This window comes from Bombus fervidus, chromosome 4 (assembly GCF_041682495.2).
Source record: "Bombus fervidus isolate BK054 chromosome 4, iyBomFerv1, whole genome shotgun sequence".
NCBI classification, from domain to species: domain Eukaryota; kingdom Metazoa; phylum Arthropoda; class Insecta; order Hymenoptera; family Apidae; genus Bombus; species Bombus fervidus.
The window spans coordinates 3384882-3412856 of NC_091520.1; the positions used below are offsets into that span (position 1 = coordinate 3384882).

At 35.3% G+C, this 27975-nt stretch overlaps 1 protein-coding gene and 2 long non-coding RNA genes across 4 annotated transcripts in view; 2 read left to right on the forward strand and 1 right to left on the reverse strand.

Annotated features, from left to right (window-relative positions):
* The first annotated feature begins 1628 nt into the window (after positions 1-1628).
* Positions 1629-27918, forward strand: LOC139986814 (uncharacterized). Its single transcript, XR_011799715.1, has 5 exons — positions 1629-1890; positions 3145-3255; positions 26381-26593; positions 26833-26999; positions 27071-27918. It is a non-coding gene; the product is annotated as an uncharacterized lncRNA (long non-coding RNA).
* On the forward strand, positions 21556-22371 carry LOC139986203 (uncharacterized). The gene is made up of 2 exons (XR_011799596.1): positions 21556-22273; positions 22312-22371. It is a non-coding gene; the product is annotated as an uncharacterized lncRNA (long non-coding RNA).
* The window catches only part of LOC139986812 (lachesin), a 94163-nt gene continuing 90693 nt past the window's right edge, over positions 24506-27975 (reverse strand). The window contains exons 8-9 of one of the 2 annotated variants that reach the window (XM_072002437.1): positions 25294-25353; positions 24506-25217 (exon numbers count right to left, since the gene is read on the reverse strand). In XM_072002437.1, coding sequence (XP_071858538.1) covers positions 25090-25217; positions 25294-25353 — 188 coding nt within the window. In that variant the 3' untranslated portion in view covers positions 24506-25089. Of the gene's footprint in view, positions 25218-25293; positions 25354-26587; positions 26755-27975 lie in introns of those variants that run through there. The other variant, XM_072002438.1, reaches the window with a different exon arrangement.

The window sequence follows — 27975 nt, forward strand, 5'->3', positions numbered from 1 at the left end:
CGCTGCTTTTTTTCACGGATATGCCAGTCTGAGGGCATTACATTTGAATTTTTTCTCATCTGTAATATTAAAGATTGTGTAGATTTTATTGCAAAATCATGGAACGATGTAACGCCGAGAAGTATTAAAAATGTATAGAGGAAATTTTTGAAATTCAATCCTCGTGTGAAAATTTCGAAACGGGTCCAAGGACCGAAACTCAAGACCAATTCTGTGAAAATGAAATTTTGAATTCAAAAGAGATAACAGAGTGGATTACGGAATGCGAAAAAGAAGAGTTTATTGTACGGAATACAATGAAATCATCAAAAGAAATAATAAACACAGAACTAGAAAGTGAAATAGAGGACGAAGAAATAGTCCACATGTTTCATAACCTGAAAAAGTAGTTCCTAACAAAGAACCTGATTATATTGCATTCCATACGAAGATTTTAATAGATATCTATAATAATAAAAGATAATTTAAATATTTTCAATTTATTTACAATTGCTTATCTTTATTTATCTTTATTTATTTATCTTTATTTATCTTACCTTATTATATATATATATATATATATATATAATTATGTATGTATATGTATTATGTGATTTTTTCAAAATCTTCCACTTCGTCAATTAAACATTGCCCGTTTAACTTACAATTAATACAAAAATTAATACAAATGTAAACGTGTTTGGTATTATTTTAACCGTACGATTCTCAATAATTCGTCTAAGATCATCTCGCAACAATATAACAAAAAATAAAGAAAATTATATTTTTCGATGTCAGATCGAGTTACGTCAATGCAATATATATCTCACGCCGAGGTTTGTCTCGAGAATGTCTCCCGGTTGTGTCCGGACAAATTTCTGGTCACATATTCATGGTATATATATATACACAATACATTTGTGTGTCACGCGAAGGAAAATATATATTATAAAATACATATTATAAAATATATATTATAAAATATATATTTTAACATATCTTATATGTTAAAAAATTTCATATTTACATATAATTGTAAATGTAGATTCATACTTAAAATTTTAATTGCAGATGGACAAATACATTACATACGAAGTAAATTATTAAGACAAATTTGCGAAAAAGGTATTGCCTTCTCACAAGCTAACATAGTGCGATTGCTACAATTATTATTCAAATTGTTTCTTTGTAAATCGATAATGCAGCATATACTTTTAGTAATTTTTTAGGCCAGTCTAATATTGAAATCATCGAGCCGTTTCGAACCCGCCATTGCACTGCTGATTATTACTTGTTAGTATTTATAGTAACTAGGATTTACGAAAATCGTTTAAACGAAAAATTTACAGTAATAAACATAGCAACTGAACCAATTGCAGAAAAATTCTCAAGAAAAGTACTATTTATTTTTAAATAAAATTTGAAATAATAGAAATTATCATTGTTATTTCCTTGATTATTGTTTTAAAAAGCACAAGTTTTAAATATTCAAAAGTCATAGCAAACGATATTTTTAGAATAACATCATAAGAAATAGACCTTGAAGCAAATTAATCTTGTAGAGCAGTCATTCTTAAAAGTTGCGCTCTAACGTAAAATTATAGATGAGTTGTAAAAGAGCAAGGCTTTATTTTCTTTTTTTTTTTTTTTTAATCACACACAAATTTTAAAGTTTGTATATAAAGAACATCAAAATATCTATACCTTCTCTAAAATGCGCCGTGACTAAAAAACATTTGGGAACCACTGTTGTAGACAAAGGCAAGGTATTTACTTCGCAGTAGAATTTTCGGTTTATATCGACAGACCTTACTCAGTAGGACGTTAGTCCAGAGCTGCTATTCGTAATGTTAAGACATGAAGCGAAGAGTGAGGTGTCAGCAAGCATCGGTGCTGAATTGTTAATACGAGGTATGCCAATCAAAATTAATAAGCGAATGCTTTAAAAGATGAAAATTAAGAAGAAAATATTGTACATAGTTTGATTGATTTTCGATAAAAAAACAAAATCGTTTCTTTCCGATTAGAATATAGTTCGACTAATTTTTTTTATTTTTCCCATACATTATATGTATAAACGAAACAGTTAAAACAAGTTCCATAGAAAAACGGTAACGACGGCATTTTCTTGCAAGTTCACTTATATTGATAAATTTTCCGTATAAAATCTAAATCAGTTTATATTGATTTACACATACGAAAACTGTAAATTCGAAATATTGATTTTCAAATGTATGTTGAAACCGATTTGTCCGACACGTATTTAATTTTAAGCTAAACACGAATCTGTAAACCGTGTTTTCCTGGAATTCATAGTTTTCGGAAAAATTAATTTTAAAAAACATAGCAAATTTCCGACTTTGGAAATGTTTTGTGCTTTTATAGTAGCAGCCATCGAGTTGTTGTTAAGATGAAAAAGTTTTGTGTACTGTCCCGAATAAAATGATATATTTTGCTATTGCATTACAAGCATCTAAACATGTTTGAATAATGATCAAAGCGAAAGGAACACCTAAAACCTTTTTTTGCTTACATTTCTCAGTTTATTTTAAAAACTAAAGGTCTAGGAGAAAATCACCTTAGCACGCGATAGAGCAGGCATTTTTGCTAAAGGAAAACACAAAGAAAAACTAAAAGGTTATGTTCTAATTCCAATGTAAAAGCGAAAAAGTTTGGCAAAACATGTAGCGGTGACTAAAGGTCGCACGCGTTTAATGGTTCCGTTGTGTTGAGCAACTGACAAGGCAACCACAAACATTGAGTATCGCCACATATTTTGGCAAATTATTTCGCTTTACGTTGAAATCAAAACATGAACTTAAATTCTTCCCGACGCTTTTCTTAGCAAAAATGTCTGCCTTCTCACGTGATATGGTTAGATTTTCTCCCAGATTTTCAGTTTTTGAGATAAATTGGAATATGTAAGCAAAACATGCTGCGTTTCAGATATCTTATTTCATTGGCTGTTATCGTAAAGATTCAGAAAACATCTTCAAAGTTGAAAATTTGCAATTTTTCCCAAAATTGGTTTTTCCAGAAACTGAGAATTCCAGGAAGATACGCTTTGCAGATTCGCGTTTAAGTTATAATAGCGTACAAGAATCACTTACTGAAGATTGCAAAATTGAAAGAATGTTAAAATTTAATGAACATTATCAAATACAGATTGTTGACGCATGGCGACAGTGGCGACTACTTCGATGATGGCGACACTACCGACCAGCGAAAGATAGGCGTACAACTCGCACAAGCACGGTGATTTCTATGTATATGTAGGTAGGCGTCCTTTCTTTGAGAGTATATCTTCGTTGATGGCATAACTGATTCTTTTTTCTGATCGTGAATAACGTGAGATGATCATGGGATTGAAGAATCATGTTATGAATAATTAATCATATAATTGTTCTTCAATATTCAATGGGTTGTGCCATGTTCAGGTAAACAATGTTTCTTCTTTTAATTTTCCATAAAATTTAAATGTACATATTCTTGATAAATTTAAAAAGAATTAATCATTTTTTTAATTTATATAACTCAAAAATAAATACATATCGTTGTTTAGTATATACTGATATATATTTAAATAAAGTTACTTTTAGAAATATTATAAACCTCGGTTAATCTTAAAAAATTAGGTTTACCGATTTTTTTATAAAACGTTATTTATTGTACTTTAAAATTATAATGCTGCTAATTTAATCAATTTTTGTAAATGATATTATAATATACCATAATTGGGAACATGTTCAATTACTACTGCTAATGTAATCAAGGATATTTGGGAAAATTACACACAATAAAAGAATCACACAACTAATTTATTAATAATGAAATAATGTTGATTATGTAGTTATACTCAATTTATCCAGAATATACTAAAGCTCACACTATGTTTATTCTTTAGCATCTGCATAGCAATCCAATAGTCTAACTTTTTATGCATCAGAAACCATACACACTCTGCTTAGATTACAGACTGTCTTATTTTAAATTAATAATGAAACTATTAAATGCATAAATCATATGTATTTCCAACACACCTTCTTGATTTTGTATTTATAATCTTATGAACATCTTTACACGTTATCTAGTCCTAGAATTTCTGAAGTTTTGAAGTTTTATAACGATTTAATAAGCATGTCTGCAATTTGGTCATCAGTAGAGATTTCTTATAATCTTCTTCTTCTTTCTTATAATCAGGAACAGAATGGTAACTGATACTTATATGTTCAGAATGTTTAGAAAAATTTCCCCCCTTTGTTAGCTATTGCTCTAATATTATCCTCACAGATATTTATAGGCTATTAACTAAAGCATAGTATTCAGTATAAGTTGAATCTCTGGAGATAGTCTTTTGTTTCTACGACCTCCATAAATCTGTATTTCCAAATACACAAACAAATATTCCTTTTGTGGATTTTTTGTCAACTATACCTGCTGTTCACGCTTCAATGTCAGTCAGTGTTTACATAAGCATCCATTTCTTCATTATAACTTGAATCATACATTAATTTTATAGAACTAGTGTAAGACAAATATTTAAGAACACGTAATGAATATTTGTAATGTGTACTGCTTTAACTATTCTGATGACTTAAATAATTTACTAGGAAGGATACATTCAGGTAAGTTTCATTTCCTACATACACATAAGGAAGTTTCAATTGAATTTCTATATATGCTTCAGTTGTTTATCTATACTTTCTGTTTGGGTTCTAATTTTAAATTTATTCCCATATGAGTATCATGATTTCTGAATTCTAACTGCATATTTTTCAGCACAGCCTTTTATGTAATTTTTCTGACTTAAAAGCATTTTCATTTCATCATTATAATATCCCACTTCAATTCCTAAACATTGATTTACTAGACATAAATCATTAACTTAACATTAACTTAAGTTTTTTATAGTTTTTATATTAGTACTAGAAATCAATATATCACCTACATATAAAATTATGGAAATCTTATTTCTATATATTTCTTTTATATAGAAATAATAAGCACAGTTCCATCTTTTAAATTTTGAAATTTTACAATTATTATATATACTATAGTTTATATATGAAGTCGTGAAAATGATAACACTCGTGCCAATCATGTGGACTTTCTCTGTAAAAAGACATACTTCGTTTGTTTTGATTTTGTAATTATCAGGAGGGTAAACGTATACCTTAGACTTAACTTTAGAAATGGCGTTCGAACATCCATTTGCTTGTAGATTGGATTGGCATGAATCATTAACTTTTCGAGTACATATTTAATGTAAGATAAATTTTGAGTGCTCCTTGAGACCTTTTCCGCGGTTTTACAAATTGTAATGACTCCTTCTATTTTGAGAATTTTCATTTTCATTATTAGTTCTAACAAAAAGTATTCGATTTTTTATCCTTATCAGTTTAGATGAAATTCCGTCGTTCTCTAACTGTAGCACACAGTTAATTTCTTTTTCATTGCTCTAACTATGTAACCAATTACATACATAAGAGATTATTTCGGCGCTATATTTGCGATATGACCAATCGTTGGATCCTGCATAATCATGCTCAAAAGAAACAATGCTGAGACAATTTTTCTATATTTCCTTTTTATATTTTTCTATGTCTATTTTTAAATGATTAATAGTGCGCTGTCTGTTCTTACGAACATTATGTTCAATATTGTTGTTATTTCTATATTCAAAGGTAGGATCAATTGTATCTAAAACAATCTTCTAGTTACTGTTTTTTGTAACTAGCGCATCCGCATATGGAGGGTGAGCACGATTTCACGTAGTCATTTCCAAGCAATTTTCTGCGAAATAAGAAATCCGGAAATGTAAGACACGAATTCCATTTTTCCTTGGGAGGTAATTCTATTTTCAAAGAATTATCTAACCATCTTCGTTGTTATTGATGCCAAGCAGTGTGCATTAGTGTTCCATCCGGCTGTGTGTAGCGATACTTTTTGTTCTCTCGAATCAATGAAATAAATTGATGAATGATTTCTCATACATCGCTGTTGTGATCATTACCATAAAAAATGTAGCCCATTTAATATCGATTTTGTGAAAGTCATGCGAAAGTGGTCCTGGGATCTTCTCCTTGATGGGTAGTCTTATGAGGTTGTAGATCATATTTAACTCAGTTCCTCGGAGTGACTGTACTTCAGCTGTGCCAATGCTGCTCGTTTTCTCGCGACAAAACTGTCCATCGGCGTGGAAACATATTGTTTTGTGGCGAAAAACTTCATGTAAGTCTGGTAGGCTTCGTTCCTTGGTACGAATGCGGTTCGAAGACGCCTTGTTTCACTCGTCGACTTCCTTCTTGGCGCCTTGCCACCAGATTGTGGCTTCTCCTTACAGTAGGAGCTGCAAGACTCGTAGGGAGTTCTCTCCGCTAATATTTCCGATATCTTCGTATACTGCCACGCTATTGATAAATTCTTCCACAGTGACGCGAATTTTCTTTTGTATTGCGCAAAGCTCCCTTGCTGATTCCGGGTTTCGGATTGGAATCTGAAGAGTTGCTCTTGCGTCATCTGGATAGCTATAACTCTTCTCGGGCTGATCCGTGTAGATGCGGTTGATTCCCGCGGTTTAGCTCTCATACTCTCGTGTTGGCGGATTTCGCGGGTCTTTAGTTGGGCGCCAGTTACGTAACGTTATCGCGGTAATTCGTGGGAAGAATAGAGAAAGGGTTGCCAGCGTGGGACGCTCGGTTTATGTTTGAAAAATATAAGAAGTCGTCGACTTCTACTTTCCTGTTTATAATAAAATGAACTGAAACATGTGTAATATTTGTTAGATATAGAAAAAGACACAAAATGTTCTGTATTTACATAAACATTATGTATTTATGCACTTATTTTGCTAAAGCCAAGTAATATTTATCCTATTATAATATAGGTGTAAATACTACATAGAGAATTACGTTTTACGGTGATATAGTTTTATCACGCAGTTCCTACTACGTTGGAAAATAATTCCGGGAAATGTAGGTGATTAATAAAATTATTTATTTTCCACAACTATTCTCTATTTTTGCAAGTCGGTGGATTCTTTTCAAAGAAGGTCTTGAGGTAATTGTCGACAGCTTCTATGGAACCAAAATTCTTACGATTCAAATTATTCTGCAGAGGCTAGGACGAGGTCGATAAGATAATCATTTTTTGTATAAGGATTCTGTTCCATTGTTTGAGTTCATTGTTGAGTGTAGAAGAGGTTTGTACTATGGTACCATTATTGGACGCCTCTGCATCGTAAGCAGCCCGGACAGATGCTAGCGATTGTAATTTTGCAGACTTAATCGGTTCACTATCTTCTTGACTCATGTCTGATATTTCCGCCAATCGGCTATAGCGAATAATCTCAGAAATCCTGAGCTCGTCTGTCTACGGAATACTAATTATATACGCACACGATTAGAGATTAGGATGTGTGTCCTCTCTCAGAGGATAAAGATCAGGTTTCGACTAGGTCATCCTATTCGATAATTGGCAACTAATGCAGACGCGCTCGCTACCGCGGATGTGCAATTATTGGTAGAATTTATAGTAGTAGTACGATAATTTTTGCGAATTTGTTGAAAACTATAGTCGTTCGACACTTTCATGTATAGGAAAAAGTTACTCAAATCGTCAAGTTTTGCAGGGTACTAAGAAATCATTAAAATCTTTTACAGTTTTCTTAAAATTTTCTACAGTTTTATCTATATATATATATTTTGTTTTGGCAAACTGCCACGTACTGCTACGTTTTCTATTAATTTTTTTGCTATTATAGCAGAGTACTTTTTACACATTTCACGAGCTGAAATTCCTTTCTTCAGTAAGAAAATTATCGTATTTCGTAATAGATTACATTGTGACGAAGCTATCAACTTTGATACGTTGTCCCTAACGATTTACTTAAAATTGTTGTTAATGTCCTTCTTACAATGTATGCTTGACAAATATAAACAAGCTTGATCTTTATAGGTATAGTTTTAAAATTTGCTGGTCTTGATAAGGACCCATAATTTGATCTACATCTATACTAAAATCTATGCTGAAGATGTTCTCCCCATTTGTTTAAACAAATCCTCTAATTTTCTGATAATAAACGAATCTTCTAATTGTCTAGATGTACTAATAGTAACAAAACACGAATATTAAGTGATTGCCACCTTTAGCCTTTTTCACATGATCGTATATTAGTCGGAGACTACAAACGACTCTACGTCCGCTTCCAGTCCATGTGTGTGTGAAACAATGTGTACCATCCCATGTTGATAGGTTGCTTGCTATTCTGTAATTAATTAAATATTAAATATATTAAATATATATAATATATAATAATAGTAATATATTAAAATAGCGCTCGATTTGTAGTGTCTTCGGTATGGCAACACAGACTTTAATCACGACGACCGAAATTGCACTTTTCGATATCCTAAACGAAAAAGCAAGTTGTCTGAAGGTCGCGCCGGTTGCTAAGTACCCAGAATGGAAAAGGACGTCTTTCTTATTTCAGAGGAAGAAGCGACGGCGAAACGATATAATTCGCAAGACCAATTCCATGGGGAAATGAAGAATGTTTGGGTGCCCGGTTATGGATAGGGAAAGATGGATATATTACTTCTTGATAGACATCATGATATCAGTAAGAACGGGGGACAATTTCGCTGTATTCAACGTAGTCTTGAAGAGAATTCCGTTTCTTCTCTTTCTTCTCCTTCTTTTATAAATTCGTCAATAGGAGCTTTCATTTTCATACGCTGCAACTTGTCGTATAATTTCTTCATCGTTCAACATTTGACGACTTTACTTATTTCTAGCAATTCCGATCCATTCTGCGCTGTTCTCTGTTTCATAATATGCATAAAAAGATATGCATCTCGTAATTTAGTGAATATGTGAAATTTCTTCTTTATCGTTATTCCTTTCCATCATTTCTTCTTCTATTGTTTTGAAACGAAGGAGTTTCCTCCATGCTTTACGGAGATTTTCCGCTGTCAACAAATTCATCGGCGTTATAGATGCAATCTTTTGAATAATTTTAGTTGCGTGCAAGATCGTACGAAATATTCTCGAATGCTTTAGCACTGTCTTATTTTGCAGAGAGATTTTTAATATAAATGTTTAACATCCTTTCGTGCTTTAAACTTCTGCTAGCCTTAAATCTTTATTGCATTCCATTTTTTTTTTTATTGAGGGCAAAACTTTTTCTCATAATGGCGCCGCAAATTGGCGTGCCCATGACACGCTGTTATGTAGATCATCGAAAAAATGCACTATACAATTCAGAATTCCTTCTTCATATTTTCATATTTATCACGTTTAAAAATTGAAAAACACAAAGGAATTCCCGCATACGCAATCCGTTCCCACGCTGATTAATTTCCTGCAATCAATGCAAACTCGTACTCCTTAGGCCTTCTTCGATTGGCGTAACCCAAGCGGATTCGTTCTCTTTGATGACATTCGCTTTTAATATTTTCTGCGACTCCTGCATTATGTTGGTGATGCATTGGCGGATGTCGTGCTGTATGCTTTACGTACAGGTTGTTCGAAACCATTAAGGTAGGTGAGTTGGTCCACATGTCGCACTTCGTGAGATCGAACATCAGAATCAATAGTTTATGATGTGGATCATGCATATACATACGTCGGTGTTCACGCATGCGAACGCTCAAATCCGCGAATATTCGTTCCAAGCGATCCATCGTTGGCCAATTTTGTTTGAACCAATCATTTCTTGTTTTCGCGTATATGTCTGCTTCAGCCATTCTCTGCAACTCCTGTCGCAGAAGCATGATGGATAATGGTCGATGAGGATAATATAGTATCTGGTGCGCTTTTAATTTTTTTTTCGGTAGATATAGACCGATGGAAAAATCAAACAATCGCTCTGCGTTCCTTTAAAATCCCCATTAACCTCGCTGAATGATTTGCGGTACATGTTAGTGCTAACTGAAAATTACTTGTTACATTCGGATGTGAAATATCCATATTATTTATTTCGATATGTAATTGTTTCCTATCGTTTGTTCACTTGCAGGTGTGAGCGAAAGAGGCGATAGGTTTCCACGTATCAGATAACGATGTCGCCTTCTTACTATGTTTGCATTGATTATAAATTGAGTACACGTTAAAGTTAGTGTTATTGAAACCCCATTCGTTAAAGGTGTAGAATTTTAATTCTTAAAGTACCTGTAATTCTTAATATTAAACGTAGCGTTTAAATAGCGCACTGTTACCGATATGATATATTTGAGTAATTCTGTATGCCATGCCCATCTATCCATGATGAAAGCCTATGTGTTCATGTCAAATCAAAAACATTAGAAAGATTTTCGTAAATCCTCTATATAAGCGTTTCTAAAGGTTTCTTTTTCAAATGATACAGAAGATACTTACGTTGAAGTAAGAATGGTGAAGTATCTCAGGAGGGATTAATGTTATCACAAAAATGTTTTTACAAAAGTTATTTCGCATTAGTGGGAACATTATGAGATACGGATGAAACGATGTGTAGTGGATGATGGGATTCATCCTAAGAACGTTATTATGTTACGTATAAAGAAACGTAGAATATACGAATTTATTTATCTCTAGTACTATTATAAACGGGACAAACTCCCATTAGTGTACAAACGCTATATATCTGTATGCAAGCAGTTGAAAGATTTATAGTAAAAATACACAAAATTACACTGGCAGGAACATTTTAATTTTTAATTTTTAAAAGTAGAAAATATCACGTGCGTAATGATTTAAATACGTACAGAACATATTCGCTTTGATACAGATGTGATTTAGGAGGTAAGAGTTACCTAATATAGAAGAATAGCAAATTGGATGTAAGGCACGCGTAAATCTCAGCGACCTCGAAGTTCGTATAATAAAAATGTATCTTCGATGGAAGTTGCCAACAACTCACAAAGCCATTCATCAACTGGAATAAGAACATGAGGTCGGCATTTACGGGTCAGTAATTCTCCATGACTCAAGAGATCGTGTGTTAATTTTTTTCACGATGGGGAATAATCGTGATCTGCTACGGCCATTTCCGGACTCAGATTCAATGCTGCAAATCTGAAGAAGATATGCTGGAATCTCTCGATCGACTGTTTATACGTGATCGGATGACGAAATGGAATGACAGATGTATATTCTAGACGAGATCACGCGAAAAAAACAATATAGCATTTTGATAGATCGCAAGCTTTTAAAGTTCACCGTACAACGCTTCAAAAGCCCGATTCTTTTAGAGGTCTCGCCAACTACACGCTGTCAGTGAAGTAGGAAATTTAACATTGCTGTAGCGGACACCCAAATTGTTTAATTTCAAAGGCTGGGAAATGACAGTATCACCAAGTAATATTTGTCTAAAGTGAGCGACGTACCGTTTGTTCCGCACAATGTCAAGGTCCAGTTGAGGCGAAACGCAAGTCATGAAATGATGTACAAGGGATCAAGAAGCGAACCCTGGAGAGATACTCCAGTAACGACCGACGTAAAGAACCTGCTTATGGTCGCTAAAGTAACTTGTCAACCAAGAAAGCGATTGATTACAAGAACCCAGTGCAACAATTTTGAACTCATAATATTGTGTAGTACTGTGTGAAAAGTCTTTTTAAAAAAGCTCTGTCCACTTGGTTATTCTCTAGACTTGTTGAGACAAAATTACGGTAAATAGAGAGATTAGTTACTGTGGACAAGGCTGGCGTAAAGCCACCGTTGCTCGTTACAGATCAGAGACGTGACATGAAGTTTAGCAATGTCAACAACTACGCTTTCGAATAACTTTGGCATTACATCGATGATGCAGACCGGTTTACGGTTCGCCGCATCGCCAGATTTAAATGTAGAAGTAATTGTATTAGCTTCCAAGCATTCAGAAGAACTCCTGTCGTCAACGAGTTGTTAAAGCACGCGGAATATAATACGAAGCTACGCCTAAAAACAATTGGGAGAATTCCATGGAGATCCGGTCCATGTCGGACCATAGAAGTATAGATGTTGCCGTATGCTGACTGCATCCCAGAATAGAGATGGTCACGGGTTCACTTGATGTGAAACTGGGAGAATTAAAGACGCCGAATAGAAATATATGTAATATAAACATAAATATGCAGCCAACTGAATACAGATCACCAACCTCAATAACGTTGTCGGTAAATTCATAGTATAAATGCGGATACATGAAGGTAGTAGTAAAGGTAGTATGAAGACGTTGGTGAAAAATATACCGCCACCATAACGGTAAACATTGAACAAACATTGAATCCTGACGAACTGGTGTTCAATGTGCCAGATATTAAAACTAACACATGAGCTGCAAAATTGACTTTTTACACCAGTAAGGACTGCACTGCCTCTAGAGAAGTTAGGCCAGATCTGTCACAAGAATAAACATTGTAACAGAAGAAATCCAACTCTGCGAAAGAGATATCTGAATGTAATCAGATTTCTAGAGAAAAAGAAAAAAGAAATGATAATGTTGTAGTTTTGTTGCAATTATATTATCCCGTGCTGCAGATCATGTAATCTTACTTACAGATATTGGTGCGGAGGCTCCTAATATTCTGCTAATACACTAATGGTGAGATTAATCGCTTTTGGACTTCGAGTGATACAATTCTTGGCACGCCACGAACGCATCGAATAGTTTTCGTAGCGTCATTCATCGCACTCAACTTGGATCTTAAATTATTTTAAAGTTACACACTGTTTGTCCATCTGTGACACTTGGTCGGCTCCTTCGAATTTGCGTTTGTTCTTCGATATTAACAAAGAAAGATCTGAAGATTTGAACGTAACGCAAACTTTTTAAGGTCTGCCACTGGAGCTGTTTCAGCCGAATAACATTCCATCAAAAAAAGATTGATTTTGATTTTCTTGATTTTGAGGCCTTTACAATTGAAGTCTCCACTGCCTTAGCAACACGAAAATTATTTATAACGTCATAATGTCCACCTTCGTATTAGAAACAACTTTTGTAACAATGATTTGTTAACTTCAATCCCTCGTAAACTATTCAATGGCTCTTACATTTTACGCAGCATGCTGATTTGCCATTTTTATATCTTTCATAACATCTTCTTCAATTGCAGGTATCTAAAATTTATAAATCCGTAACAGCCCATTATTTAAACGATAATTATACGATAAAGCCTTTGGAAATTAATGTTTTATCCGAGACGAATCAAACGAGTTACTGAAAAGTATCTTAGATGAACAAGGTTTATAATGTGACATTTTCTTTTAAGAATTGCACAGAAAGAAATAAATAGTAAAGGATATTTATAATAAATTTCAGATAACATGGAACATCCGATCTTTACTATGTTTCAAACGGAAGTATATATTATACTTCTTCCATTTTTTCTAATAACTCTAGCATTCCTGATGTAATTCTATTCGTTCGATTAGTCACGACATTTGAATGGATATCGTTCATACTATTATTTTTTTTTACCTACTCTATTATGGAGTTTTGTATAGTTTGTCCTACAGGAGTGTTATGATTATTATTATCGCTCATTTAATTTCGGTTTCATCAAGCTAGGAATAGATTTGGTATGCAACTCCTTTCATTTGTCCTTCCTTAGTTATCATACTTGCCTTACTATCATATCTTAGTTAACCAACTACCGGCAGTTGATATTGATACTTCTATTGATACTTCTATCCTGTTTTTTCCGTTTATTACAGGACTGAACGAGATACATGGTCTTATAAAGTGCGGACACTCGCCTCGGTTGTGTGACCTCTTGTGAGTGATGTAATTTACATTGCAGTTGAATGTAACGTGCTTTATTATCAGACAACAGATGCAGGAGCGGTGTTTTTCGGATCTATATCTTTAAAAAAAATGATAGATTCTAATTTTCTTAAGGCGATCTTCTAGTTGAACGTCTCTTTACATTTATAAAATCTATACATTCTATTTGTTTGGAGAGTAATGCTCCTAGTTCTTCTTGGACTTCCATGAAGTTTTCAATATTTTTTAATGCATTGCAATATTCTTCGATGATAGACCACTCGTGACTGTTTATTGTGTCAGGCATTCGCCATTTCCGTGAGACTGTATTCAAGGCTCATCAGACATCAGTAAGCGGGACATCATATGGCGTTAAGAATTCCATCGAGGATCCACATCACGAATTAATTTTAGAAGCGTGCGATGAGGATAATATAGTATTTGATGCGTCTTTAATTTTTTTCGATGGAAAAATCGAACAACCACATTGCGTTTCTTTAAAATTCCCACTAACCTTGCCGAATGATTTGCCGCACATTCTATTGCCAACTAAAAATAACTTGTTACATTCGGATGTGAAATGTCCATATTATTTATTTCGATACGTAATTGTTTCGTATCGTTTGTTCACCTGCAAATGTGAGCGAAAGAGGCAATAGGTTTGCGTTATAAGATAACGGTGTTGTCTTCATTCTTCGGATCAGTCTCCGTACCATATGGCGATTATCCTAGATATAACAACATGCAGTGTGAGAATGTTTGAACTGGACTCGAATTATTTGAGAATAACTATATGAGTGACTTGTGATTGAGAAAGTGATTTGTTTGAAAGTTGGACTGTGAATGACGACTCGTCCAAGAAATAATGTTGTGAAACTTCTTGGACTCCCCCCGTTGGGGAATGCCAGTGATCACACCAAAATTAGCACTTTCAAGCATGGTGCATAGACCTTCGAGCGACGTGCATGGGCATTGCTCGGGTCTTACCTACTATTTGACTTGATATTGGTCGAGTCTTCTTATCCTAATGTATAAATAATTACTTCTGATAGAGTAATTAATTCTAATCCTAATACATAAATATCTGAGTATTTTGGAACTTATTCCATTTATTTGTTTAAAGAACTTTCAGAATCACTTAAATTTACAGCCCCTTCTAATATTTCTCGCGCCGTAAGTACCGATCTAATTTCCAAATTAGAGGCGTAATTATTAATTATTTAAAATGTTTAATATTTTTCATGCTTAAGATATCGTCTTACATCGTTGATTGATTTTATCTCAGCATGTTGTGCTCAGCATGTTTGTATAGTATTTAGAACCAGAAATTCGAACTAACTCGATAATTCTAAATCGTATATACAACAAGTACCCTCAGCTTTGATCGATTAGCTAATGTTTCCCTGTGCAATGCACGGCTTAAATTTATCTATAAATTTCATTAACTTTTTAAGAATATTCCACCAATTTGAGGCGAAGGACGTGTACGGTGTGAACTTCTTCAGGTCCCGGTAAAACTGGGACGGCGCCCCATCTCCCATGTGTTTGCCCTCTAGCAGCTTTAGCACTTTGATGGAGTCCCAGTCGGCCAATCTTTTCATGAGTTTCTTTTTGAGGTGTTCGTACCTGCCCCGTCTTCGGCGGGTCGAACAGTACATCCCGGACTGGCTGTATATACCGTTCGGTAAGATTCGCGACGGTGGTGTGGTATTTTGTCTTGTCGCTTGTAATGCGGACATCTAGAGCTGATTATTATTTGATAATTTGGCAGATGTAATTCTAGTATCAAGAACCACAGCATTACATCGTGTGTACTCACCGCGTCTATGCTGTCGTTCGTGTTCGTCGCGTGCTCAGCTCCGTTGGAGCTTTTTTCTTTTTTTTTTATTATATGTGGAGCAATCCTCATGGACACTCGGTGTTGCTTTCGCAGCAGCCGAGTAGTGTCGGACTCTTACCGACTAAAACTCCACGGTGGTTGTCCTCACGTTTTTAGTGGAGGTGCTCCGGGCTCTCTTGCGAATTACTACCAGGGGGCACCCCTCGACGTGTTCTCCCTTATTGAGGGAGGCATCCTTGTTTATGTTGGGCCGCTAGGGGGGACCACGCCCCCTAGCGTCGAGCTCCTTGTCTTGTCGCTCTAGCTGGATCGCGGGCTCTTTTCCTTTCTCTCTCCGCCCGTTCCTTCGCGAGCATCACCTGCTCGCAGAAGGTGCGGACGGCGGTGTATTCCTGACGCCCTCTTAGCATTGTCTTTACTACGGCTTCGGGGGCTACACTCTCGCCGATGACGAGCTGAAGGACGCGTCGCGGTTCCGCCCACGCCGCACAGAACTCCAACGTGTGCTGCGCCGTGTCTTCCTCTTCTTTGCAGTGGTGACAGATAGAGGTCACCTCCCGCTGTATGCGTAGCAGATACTCCCCGAATACCCCGTGGCCGGTGAGCACCTGTGTCATTTTGTATGTCAGTGTGACTCATCCTTGGTTCCTCCAGGCCTCCCAGTTAGGAAGCACGGCGCGGACGGCCCTGTGTGGCATCCTCCTCGGCCAGCTCCGTTGGAGCTAGTCATTTCGAAGACTGTTCATTCGTGGAAACATATTTTACAAAATGTGGTCCAATCAATTAAAAGCGTTTCTAAAAAATCCATTAAAATACCGCATGCTGCAGAACTAAGTACTGAAAGATATTCACCTTCCATACTGTTTCTTCATCACACCTAAATGAAGATTACGTATATTTTTCAATGTTCTGTTTAAATAAGTAATACAATATCATTCAAGAATAAAAGAGAATATCAACCATAATAACATAGAAGAAATGGGTGTTCCATAAAGGGAAGACAGAAAGTATCTCGTTCCTATTGGATAATTACGATTATGGGAGGGAAATATTTTTACAGCAACTTGATCTCCCGTGCTGCCTTGCCATACCGGTCCATAGCGCCCTAGTTCTGAAATTATACAATGTATTACAGTCAAAAATATTTATTTTTGTTGTAAATTCAATGGTTTAATTAACAAAGAACATACCTACAATTGGTGTAAGCTTCAACTGATCTACTGTATTAGCACCAGTTCTTAGCGCCGTGCTATCCATAAACTGATTTGTATAGGAAAATGGTTTTCCTAATGTTGCTAACATATTAGTATAATATACAAGATATACCATTATAGTTACAATATATATTACTAATAATATGCATAGTAGAACATTTGTTATGATAACAATCCATTTCTCAGAATGTCCAAATACTCAAAAAATTTCAAATGTTCAGTTGCTACAAGATTTCATAAAAGATATTATAATGAAATTGTAAATTAATACAGATCATATCTCTCTGTATCGTCAAAATTTATCTGGTTGATTATCTTTTGCAGGAATACAACTATGCGCATTATTCTCAGAGTATAAGATATTAATAATTTTGATGTTAAGTTAAGGACCACGTCTGGGTTATATTATCCTTCCTTACTTATCACATTTGTCTTGTTATCTTCATATTCTCCTTCCCTTTCATTACCTCCACCCCTCTCTTTTGTGCCTTTATAGATGGTTTTTCCTCCACTGTACCATCAGGCGTCGAGAGTTGTTTGGCTTCCACAGATCATTCAATCGTTACTCAACCAACGGTCACTCCACTACTTCTTTATCCATGCTATTTAGCATCATTTATAGCGTATTTTTCATGTATTGTGAATATTTTAAAGAAGGCGATATGCAAGTGACACGCGCCATTACATACAGGGGATACATTCCATTGCATGGCAGGACTTGATTCCACAGCACGTCTTGGAATGCATACAGTCATCCCTGCCATAATATGTTTTTTAAGCGTCTTTCTATTAACTTTTTTTTCTAGCCCCTTCTTCACTTCGCTCACTTAAGTCTCTTTGACCTTGTTAAGGTTATTCGATATATGTGGAAATCAAAGAAACGCGTGGGTAAATTGTAAGGTATTGAAAGTATATATGCATTGTGAATATAAAGTACAATTTGTGGAATACAATGTAAGCTGGTCCAGATCCGCACGCTAGCAATGTTACCCTCAGACTAAAAGAACGCCGAAGCCAACGTCGCACGTGTACCGCTTATGGTCTGTCGTTGACGCATTCTTTTGTCTATGCGCTATTGATGACTTCAGCGCTTGAGAAAACCGAAGATCAGATGTAGAGTTTTCCTAGAAGTGTCGATCACTTCAACAGACCTTTCGTAAATACACAGTTTACCTGTCAAAATACACTGTCATTTCACTTCACGACCTCTCTCTCGCGCGACTCCAACTATCACTCCTTAGTTAAATAATTTGCGAGAGTGTTATCAGTTGTTTCAGTTGTGTGTGCGTTTATGTGTATCTGCAGGTGATACTTCTATCCTGTTTATGTATAACATATATAACATGTCACACAACACAGGTGAGTGTCCACACTTTATAAGACCAAGCCATTTCGTTCAATTCGGCAATAAACGGCAAAAACAGGATAGAAGTATCAACTGCAGATACACGTAGACATAAATTACGTATTTACATTGGAGTTCAATGTAACGTACTTTATTCCCAGACATCAGATGCACAGGTTCTTTTCGGTTTTATGTCTTTAAAAAAATGGATAGATTGTAATTTTCTTAAGGCGATTTCTAGTTGAAGATTTTTCACATTTACAAAATCTATACCTTCTATTTGTTTGGAGATCGATGCTCCTAGTACTTTTTGGGCTTCGATGAGGTTTTCGATATTTTTTAATAAGATGGTTGTGTATTTTGTTGTCTTGGGCGTGTGTGTGAAGCGATTTGTATCATTCCGTGTAGATAGGCTGCTTGCTATTCTGTAATTGTCTAGTATGCTTTTATCGTTGCTAATTCGTTTTTCATGGAAGTCTTTGATGTGTCTTGTTAAGAGATCTATTGCTTGTTTTATCAAGTTCTTGGGGAAAGGGGAAGAACTTGGATCCACTACTTTGAGGATTTGTGTTGCCACTAGCTTTGAATATCTTTCTCGTATCTTTGATCATCGATTACAACCTACCTGTTGGTCTGCATATTTGTTAGGGTTATTAGATGTATAAGCAGAGGAACGCGTGGATAAATTGTAAAGTAAATACTTTTTAGATAGATTTTATTACAGAAGTGTAAGTACAAGTAGGAATATAATTTGGGCTGGTCCCGATCCGCACGCTATGACTGAAAGCCCCGAAGCCATTGTCGCGTAATTTTTAGTAATAACCAAAAGATTCAGTAGAAAACTGGCTTTATTGGTCACAGTTATGCTTTTACTACAAAAGATCACAAGAGGAACTGTCGCAAACCCATCTCGTACCATCAAGGAGGAAAGCTCGGTGTGGGTGTGCCCTTTTGTACTAAGAACGCAGATTCGTCGTTGACATGTTTCGGTAGAAAAGTGAGGGTAACGATCCGCGATGCCCATTTGTTAATAAATGAAACTATGAAAACAAAGAAAACCAGATGTGGCTCATGGGCATCCTTGTTCATGGGAAAAGCCTGCTATTTCGCTAGGCACCCGCTTTCTCCGTAGCCGGTAAGAGCGTGCAAAAAACATAAGGACCATTCGTAAACCGAAAATATTTATGTAAATGAAAATAAAACTGAACAGATTCGGTTTATAGCATTTTCTTAGGTTTGTTGCGGGTCAGTGTAACAATGAGTAGGTCTTGGAGGCCAGATCGTGAGGAACCTCGCAAGGACCATCGCATTTGGCGTAACACGTAGCAACCAGAACTCGATCCGTGACACCATCGTCGCCTATCTACTGTCTATGGTCCGCCTTCGTCTCAGTCTATTGTCATTGTCGATGGCTTCAGTGCTTGAGAAAACTAAACAGACCAGATGTAGAGTTTTCTTAGAAATTTTGACTACTTCAACACCCTCCCTAAAACTCTATATCCCAACAAACAATTACCTCTTATTATTTTTCTAACTCTTGTCATAGATATCTGAACTTTGATTTCATCAAAGCTTTCACAAATACATTTGCCAGCCGCCTTTCTCTTTTCCATTCAAAGCATCTAAAGCAATCCCCTTTTCCACAGTTGAAACAGTTTGCTCCTTGTTTCTCTTATTTACGTTTACTTGACTGCTTCTGTTGTTCCCCTTTATAATTGTTACCTTTTATTACCAGCGCCACCGATGTTTTCTGGTCGTCTTTCTTCCATCTGATATCTGCCATCATCAGTGTGGTACTCCTCCTGTCTAAGGTCTTCTTTCCTTCTTCCATCGTATCCCACGCACTGTGAAAATGGTCAAATTTGTTTGGTAACATCTATATAACGCGTGTTATCATCGTTTTCTTGCCAGTTTCACTCCCAAGGACTTTTATCTTCGCCGCTATCAGTTCCAACTTTGACAAGTTGTGAAAGACATTTTCAGATTCTTCCAATTCAAATCGAGAAATTGCTTCTGGTCCCATAACCTGTTGGGGTTATTAGATGTATGAACAGAGGAACCCGTGGATAAATTGTAAAGTCAAGCCATCTATTTACAATCTACTTATCTACAAGCCACCCGAAGCCATCGTCGCCTATCTACTGTCTATGGTCTGCCTTCGTCTCAGTCTATTGTCCATACGTTGTCGATGGCTTCAGTGCTGGAGAAAACTAAAAAGACCAGATGTAGACTTTTCTTAGAAGTGGTGACTACTTCATCATTATTGCTCCTGATTTGTGCATCATTTACGCGTGAAATTATCTAGGCGCAATAACAGCAAAATTATTGTTGTCCCCTTTTCCTTGCAGACACTTTTGGTCATACCTAGCTCTCTCTTTCGTTGTACTAGTCATCCATGACCGTGTCGTTTTGTGGGATGACACGGCATATCCAGGATGCAAGAACTTTGTTGGTTTCGATTTCCTTTCTTCGCAGGAATGCTGTTGCTTTTTCTTTTGTTGCTGGATTTCACGCTTGATTCAACCTTTTCCTTTATTGGCCCTTCGTTCATTTCTACCATTTTTGTATTTTCTTTCCTAACAGTATGGGCGCTGGATTTAATCTTCTTGCGTCTTTTCCGGCTTCGCAAGTAATTTTAGATTCTGTCACTGTTTCGCGTCGGTTACTTCTCCGATTCTATGCTCGTGCTGCATGAAGTAAGTTGTTCTGCTTTTGCTGTCTCATTTTTCTTTGTGGTTCCCCTGTGTTACATTTCGAGGTTCTACACTTGTTTATTGATAATAAAGAGACTGCTATATGTTCCTCGATTATTTCTCAGTTAAAGGAAGTGACTCTTTTATTTAGTTTCGGCTCTCGACTACTTCAAAGTAGTTGTTCGTTGCGTTATTTCCAGTGGTACTGTAACGTCTCAAATGACTTTCGGAAATCATTTCTTGCAACCTTATCAAGTACCCGTTGCGACACCTCTCGTACCTTTTCCACACTGCCGAAGCATTGCCCTTTCGCTTTCGATTTCATTTTGGGAAATAAAGGGAAGTTACCAAGGGCTAAATTTGGCGAACGTGGAGGATGTGGGATGACCGTGTTGTTGTTGTCCTGTAACACAACATCCCTGTGCACACGGCTTACGACTTCAAAAACATATAATTTCGTAGAAGATGGTTTAATATCTAGTTCAAATAATATGAAAAATTACCATACCAATTTCTGGTCGATAATTGAAAACTCCATCTGTTTCTCGAGGTTTCTTTTCGTGCTGCCGACTACATCTTGCCACATACAGTTTTCCAAAATGAATTAAGAATGAATCAACAATTACTTATTACTTTTTCGGAGTCACTTTCATTGTCACTTTCCACTAAATTTCGATTTGCCATTTCCTGACTCGTCGAGGTAATACTTAATCGTAAGACGACCACTAGAGAACTGGACTGCCATTCCAGAAAACAATTCGAAAAATCTGATCGATCTCTGCACAGTGCAAAACCTTACTGTGAGCACGAGCCATCTTTGAGAGAAGTCGTGAAACAGAGTGTCTGTACGGACTTTGGTTAGTGGGAACGAAACAAAAGTTTGTACAGTGCATAGACGTCGTTCCTGATGGGTTACGGGATGACGTTGTATTTTTGACGACTTCGAGATCAAGTGTGGATTGCTCGAAAAATTTCGTTCCTTGTGTTCGGGTCGTTTCGAACCAGAATTCTTCGTTATATTATTACGTTCAACTCATTGTCTTAATTTTGCAAATTGCATGGCAGATCATAGTGAGACACGACGTCGCTAATAACGGAGGATAATATATCACAATGTGACGCAACCGTGTCATAATCTGATGTCTCGTTATAGTTCATGGAAGAGCATAGCGACGATGATAGTATTAACGCTGATATGATTCTTGATGACCTACCTAACATGAAATTAATGAACTATCAACATCAGTTTGCTTCTTGGAATTGTATGCCATAAAATATTTTGCTGGATATATGGCTAAGAAAATGACGTTAAAAAATCGCCATGTTACGGCAGATTCGCAGAAAAAAGCGCCAGTTTTTGTCGCAACGAGCAACTCAGTGCACACAACGTCAAAGAGAATTGTCAAATTTTGAACGTCTATGCGTAGCAACCGACGAACAAATTTTCGCAAATTTTTAGATCAACATATTGCGAACGTTTTATTGTAGCGTTTTATTGTAGCGTTTTATTGTAGCAATCGTTTTATTGCTACACCTAGGCGATCGGTGGAAATTCCTCCTCTCGTGGTTTTTTTTGTATAAAATTCATGTATTTATCCCAGCTAGGTCTAAGATATTGAAAGCTACTTGTAGAGGCCATCTCCGAGATTTAGATTTTATAGTGTATTTTCTGAGCATATGATCGATCATGTCTATACCGAATTTGATACCATCATGTAATCTAATTGTCTCCGGTATACAGGTATCATTTTTTCAATTTCTACGGATGTATGTATCGAACTAAGAATCAGTACTTTCTTAATTGGTATAGTTTTGTCAATTGTCAGAGTACAATTATTTGAACGATATAACAGTAAACGTATAGCGAGTTTTAAATTCCGTTTCTTACGTTTACGTTTCTGTTGCTGTTTCTTACGTACAACATTGTTGCACCGCCTTTCTACTATAAGAAACTTCACGACGTTTCTTGTAGCATACTTTGATATTATTTGAACGATATAACAGTAAACGTATAGCGAGTTTTAAATTCCGTTTCTTACGTTTACGTTTCTGTTGCTGTTTCTTACGTACAACATTGTTGCACCGCCTTTCTACTATAAGAAACTTCACGACGTTTCTTGTAGCAATGAATTTTTTAAATAAAATAGTGTAAATAGATGCTGTCGTACGTGTAATGCGTAATTTTGCAACTAATGTGAGTTGATTTGTCTCGGAAACTACGTGTTATTTTTTAATTAATACGAGTTTAATGACAAACGATAAAAGGAATGCATAAGACGAAGAAGAGAGAGATATCCTTAAAAAGAAGAAAATTTGTATTATTTGCTTGTTTCATTTGTATATTATTGTTTTAAAAATAAATATATCAAAGTTCATCTGGTTTTACAAAATTGAAAATAACAAACTCATACAATTAAGGGGAAAAAATGGATCGGTACAAATGGTTCTTAATTTGGTAAATGCCCCATTTAGATTGAGTAATCTCATTGAGATAATGTAATATAATTCTTTCAGTAATGTAGTTGAGATAAGCAACCAATGAATAATTTATATCCTTTTGTTTAGAAACTAGTACCACTACACTTGTTCATTTTAGGTTTGTAATATGATAGTAACTATCGCTTATCTATTATAATTAATGAAACATTTGTAATTGAGAAATTAAAATTTTCAAAAATGTCAAGCACCTATTTGATGGTTTAAAAATGTATAAAAATATTTTTCAGATATCTTACATCGTTTTGTATGACGTATCATTTTACATATCTATCAAGCAAAATTTGAATATAAAATTGATCACAAAGCTATAATTTTCCTTCTCGATAATTAATTTGTGTAAATCACTCCGATGAGATAATGAGATATTACGTTTAATTATTTAATAATAATCGTTTATTTGTCTTTTCTATTTAATACATTTATCTGTATTAATAAATTTTATTTAAATCTTAAAAACGGACAAAGTTACGATATTCTATTGTCACCTTGATGTAATGAGAAACGCTTATGAGTTACTTGAAATGTTTATAAGATAATCGGTGATTTATGCTCAAAATACTAACTGCTAACCAATTCGTTCAAGTTTTAACGTACGTCGTAATTAACAAGAAATGTAAGTTTTTATTGGATTTATTTCCTTTAATATAAGGTACATTCGACATGTACATATTATCATCGGCGAGGTACAGAATCTCCTCTCGGTAGCTGTACCTGTACCTGGTATCTGATCTATGGTATCTGTACTTCGCCGGTGATATTATAGCGAGTATTGAGTTTCAGTTGATAACGTAGACCAGTCTGACCTATTAAAAGCCGTAGCAAGTGCTGCTGCGTCGATAAGTACTACTTACGTAAGTATGTACATTGTACATATCTGCGAAAATTGAGATCGAATATAAAAAATATACACGCTTTGTCGCATTTCGAGGGTATTCAAGATGAATATCGAAACGTTGAAAATTACTTGAAAAGTCAGTTAGCACCTGCATACAACTATTTCTCGTTAGAGATCGTTAAATAGATTTCGAACTGAATGTTTTAGAACAGCTAGAGAAATTATTTTTTCACGATTTGAAAGCGGTAAACAAGCTGCGTTATACTTTCATCGCGCTATGTAGGGTAGAAGTATTTGAAGTTATACGGAAATTATTTCGAATAAAGAAGGGCAGGAAATGGAGCACGGGTGTGTGTAGTTGTAGACAATATATATACAACGTTCGATCGCATACTTTTATTTCGAAACATCGAATTTCCTGACGTCTAAATATCCGCAACGCTGATACCAATGATAAGATGATTGTGAAGTATTATTATCAACGTCTCGTTAAGCATTATTAGGAAGGGCCAAGCTGCTTCAGCGTTTCCAAGTCTTGTATTTTTGGCGGTGCGTCGTTCCATCGATTCGCCGATTCATAATCGACGTTCAGCAAAATCAATTGCAAATCTAAATGGGCGCATACATTGACAACATCCATTGATCTAAAAATGTTTTCGACATTTGAAAGTAGGAAAGGGAAATAGGAAGATGTGGAGAACGCGAGCCTCCGTTTTATTTCTTTTTTTCTTTGGTTCGCTGTTTCTTATCATTCACACGGACATTCAAATAATTCGAATTTTCTGCTTTTTTTTTTCTTTCTTTTTTTCTTTTTTCTCGAATCGAATACTCTTTTTGATTTTGTATAGGTTCAAACATACGCGCGCACACACGCACAAACATTCTTCCTCTTTTCTTGTCCTTTGGCACAAAGTTATCCGGCACTCAGCTTCGCGGTGACCAACAGCAGATGCCTTCTTCACCGCGGCCACAGTAGCACTGGTACAAACAGACATATCGACAAGAAGTGTGATAACTTCTTCCAACATCCAAACAATCGTCTGCCGCCGCTATTAGCGCCTGAACTTTGCGCTGCTTCCGCTAGACCTAAGTAAACATAATCAACGTTATTCCATTCTCCTCGTTTTCTAAGATCATTGTGAGAGGAAAAGGATTAGCTTACCACCGATTATAGATACATGATCCTTGCCTCGCGACGATCTATCGAAACCGATTTTTATTTCTAAAAACAGATGATATACACGTGAGTGCACTGCCATTATTTCTGCTACAATTATGCTATTACTATCGAAGTATAAGAATATACATGTACGATATATATGTATTCTATGTGTATATATGTAGATTCAAAGTGGCGTGTATGGGGTAATTTAAGCAGAGATGGACTATCACGAAAGACGAACTATGTATTTTTTAAAGAAGTATGTAGAATACGCCGATATTGTTGTGCTAATTGCAATCGAACGTATCTGTGAAACGAAGATTGAAATTGCTTGCAAAAATGTAGAATCCATTACGATTGTTAATACAGCAGCGATTATTTACATTTCTTCAGCTTATCACGTTATTCTGTTTCATTTTGGTAATATCTTATTATTCATTTATTACTAGGTCATAGATTTAGTAGATTGGTATTTTCAAGTCCTTAAAAAAGGAGTATATTTGTACGTCCATTTCTGCACTCCGACATCGAAGAAAACGAACGTATACGTAGAACGTTGATCAAAATTTGATGTCGATCGGTTACTATTTTAAGAAGATACACTATTTTAAGAAGATTTCGATGCACTTGGAAATGTCTAAGAAAGGGAGCGGCTTTGAGGAAGAAAATGGCAGCGGAAATGTGTAAGGAAGAAAGCGACTTTGAGGAAGAAAATGACAGGGGAAATGTTTGTGAAAGGAAAGAGACATTTTCGATCAAACCTTCGATACGAGAAATCAGAAATGACCCTTTGATTTCATTACAAATATACGCTATATGCGTTATACATTACAGATACATGTTACAACTTGTAGCGCAAGTTTTTTTTTTCAGCAAAGTAAAATTGAGATCGTAAATAGTGTACGTAAATGTGAAAAAAAAAAAACATTAGGGACATTGAGATAATTCTATTTATAGTAATTATATTTAGCATTCTACTCTACTGATAACGTATTGCTTTTTCAAATACTACTCGTAACATTTGAATCTAAAGGAACCACAGACCAGTGTCCCAACTCACTGCAATCTCACGTTCGAAATGTTGCAGCGGCTTTTAGAATGCAGAGATTTAGAAGATACTTGTAGATTTAGAACGCGGAGATTTGTAATGGAAATTTAAAGAGGCCTTTGGCGTTAACGAAAGAGGAATGGACTACGATTCCAGATGCATACATATAGTTCATGGACTGAACCCATTAAATGGAACCACGCTAAACTCACAGGAAAATCAGTTATTTTTAGACGACTTTTATAAATAATGGTTAGCTTTTAAAGCACGTGCTATGAAAAAGGACTGGAGCTGAGTTTATAAAAGTTTTATTAAATCAACCGATCTAAATTTTGCTTCCACTCCCTTCAAAATAATCCCTTCCTGAAAACAATATAGCGATCAGATTGACTTTACCATAGCCCCAATGATTTCTGAAGCAAAATTTAGATTGGCTCATTTAATAAAACTTTTGTGAACTCAGTTTGGGTTTTTCTTTTTTTTTTTTTTAGAAAACCTCGTACAAATTCAAATCGATAACTTGAGATACAGCTGTGGTGGTATTTCACTATTTGAATAATAGAAAAATACTTATAATACTAATTATTATTACGGTTGATCTCAATGAGACGGTTGGTCTCAGGACAAAAACTAAAAGAGAAAAGACACATAAAAACAGGTAAAGAATAACGTAATAGTGTAATTTTGTAAAATAATATAATTTGCGCATTAATCTGACAAATATTTCAGTCGATATAAGAATTAATGAGCTGGAAAGTTAAGCCACTTCTACGTTCAGTCGCAACGGAAAAACTGACAAAGTGTCGCGTACAGGTGACAGTTCTTCCTTTTTATCGCACGAGTCTGTAAGAGAGATGGAAGCGACGAGGAGTCGCAAGATTTCAGCTCTGAAACGCTTGGTAAGGTATATAAGAAAATCGAAAATGAGAAAGAAAGGCGTATGAACATTGATATAGAGACAATGACGAAATACAAGAACCGTGTCATTTCATATCTAGCAAAATTAGCTTCCATGGTACAGTTACGCTCTTCCTGCGACGCAAGTTAAACGAGCTTTTTCAACTGCGAATCTAAGTGAACGTCTCGAGAGCTAACTTATCTTCGCAAAATTAACGTAAATTTATGTTTCTGAAATTTAATTTGGATTTTAGACAATAGTTATATATGTACAAATATCAAATAAAGGATCCAGTTGCAATAACTTTTGTTTTATTCTATGCTTTAACATTTGCATAAGCTTTTTGCTTATTAAAATGATATAAGTTTTACAATTCATTTTATGTCATTGATAAATAAGATGTATCAAAATTAGACTCCATTGTTTGATATTTTGCAGCAGGCTTTAGAAGAATGAGATTAATATACTTGTAACTTTTATGAATAAAATTAAATGAAAAGACTCTTTCATTTAATTAATTATAACACGCAAAGATTATTCCTCAGACTCAACGTATCGAAATTTATTCTTGTTAATTATATTTATATTGTAAAACGTACACGTGTTAAAGTAAGTCTTCTGTTATATACCTGAAGTTTATTTCAATGTGCACGAAGCTTATTTTAATATTTCTAAATAATGGTCTGAATTTGCAGTAAAAAAGTTCAAACTCGTAGCATTTTTATAAGACCATTTC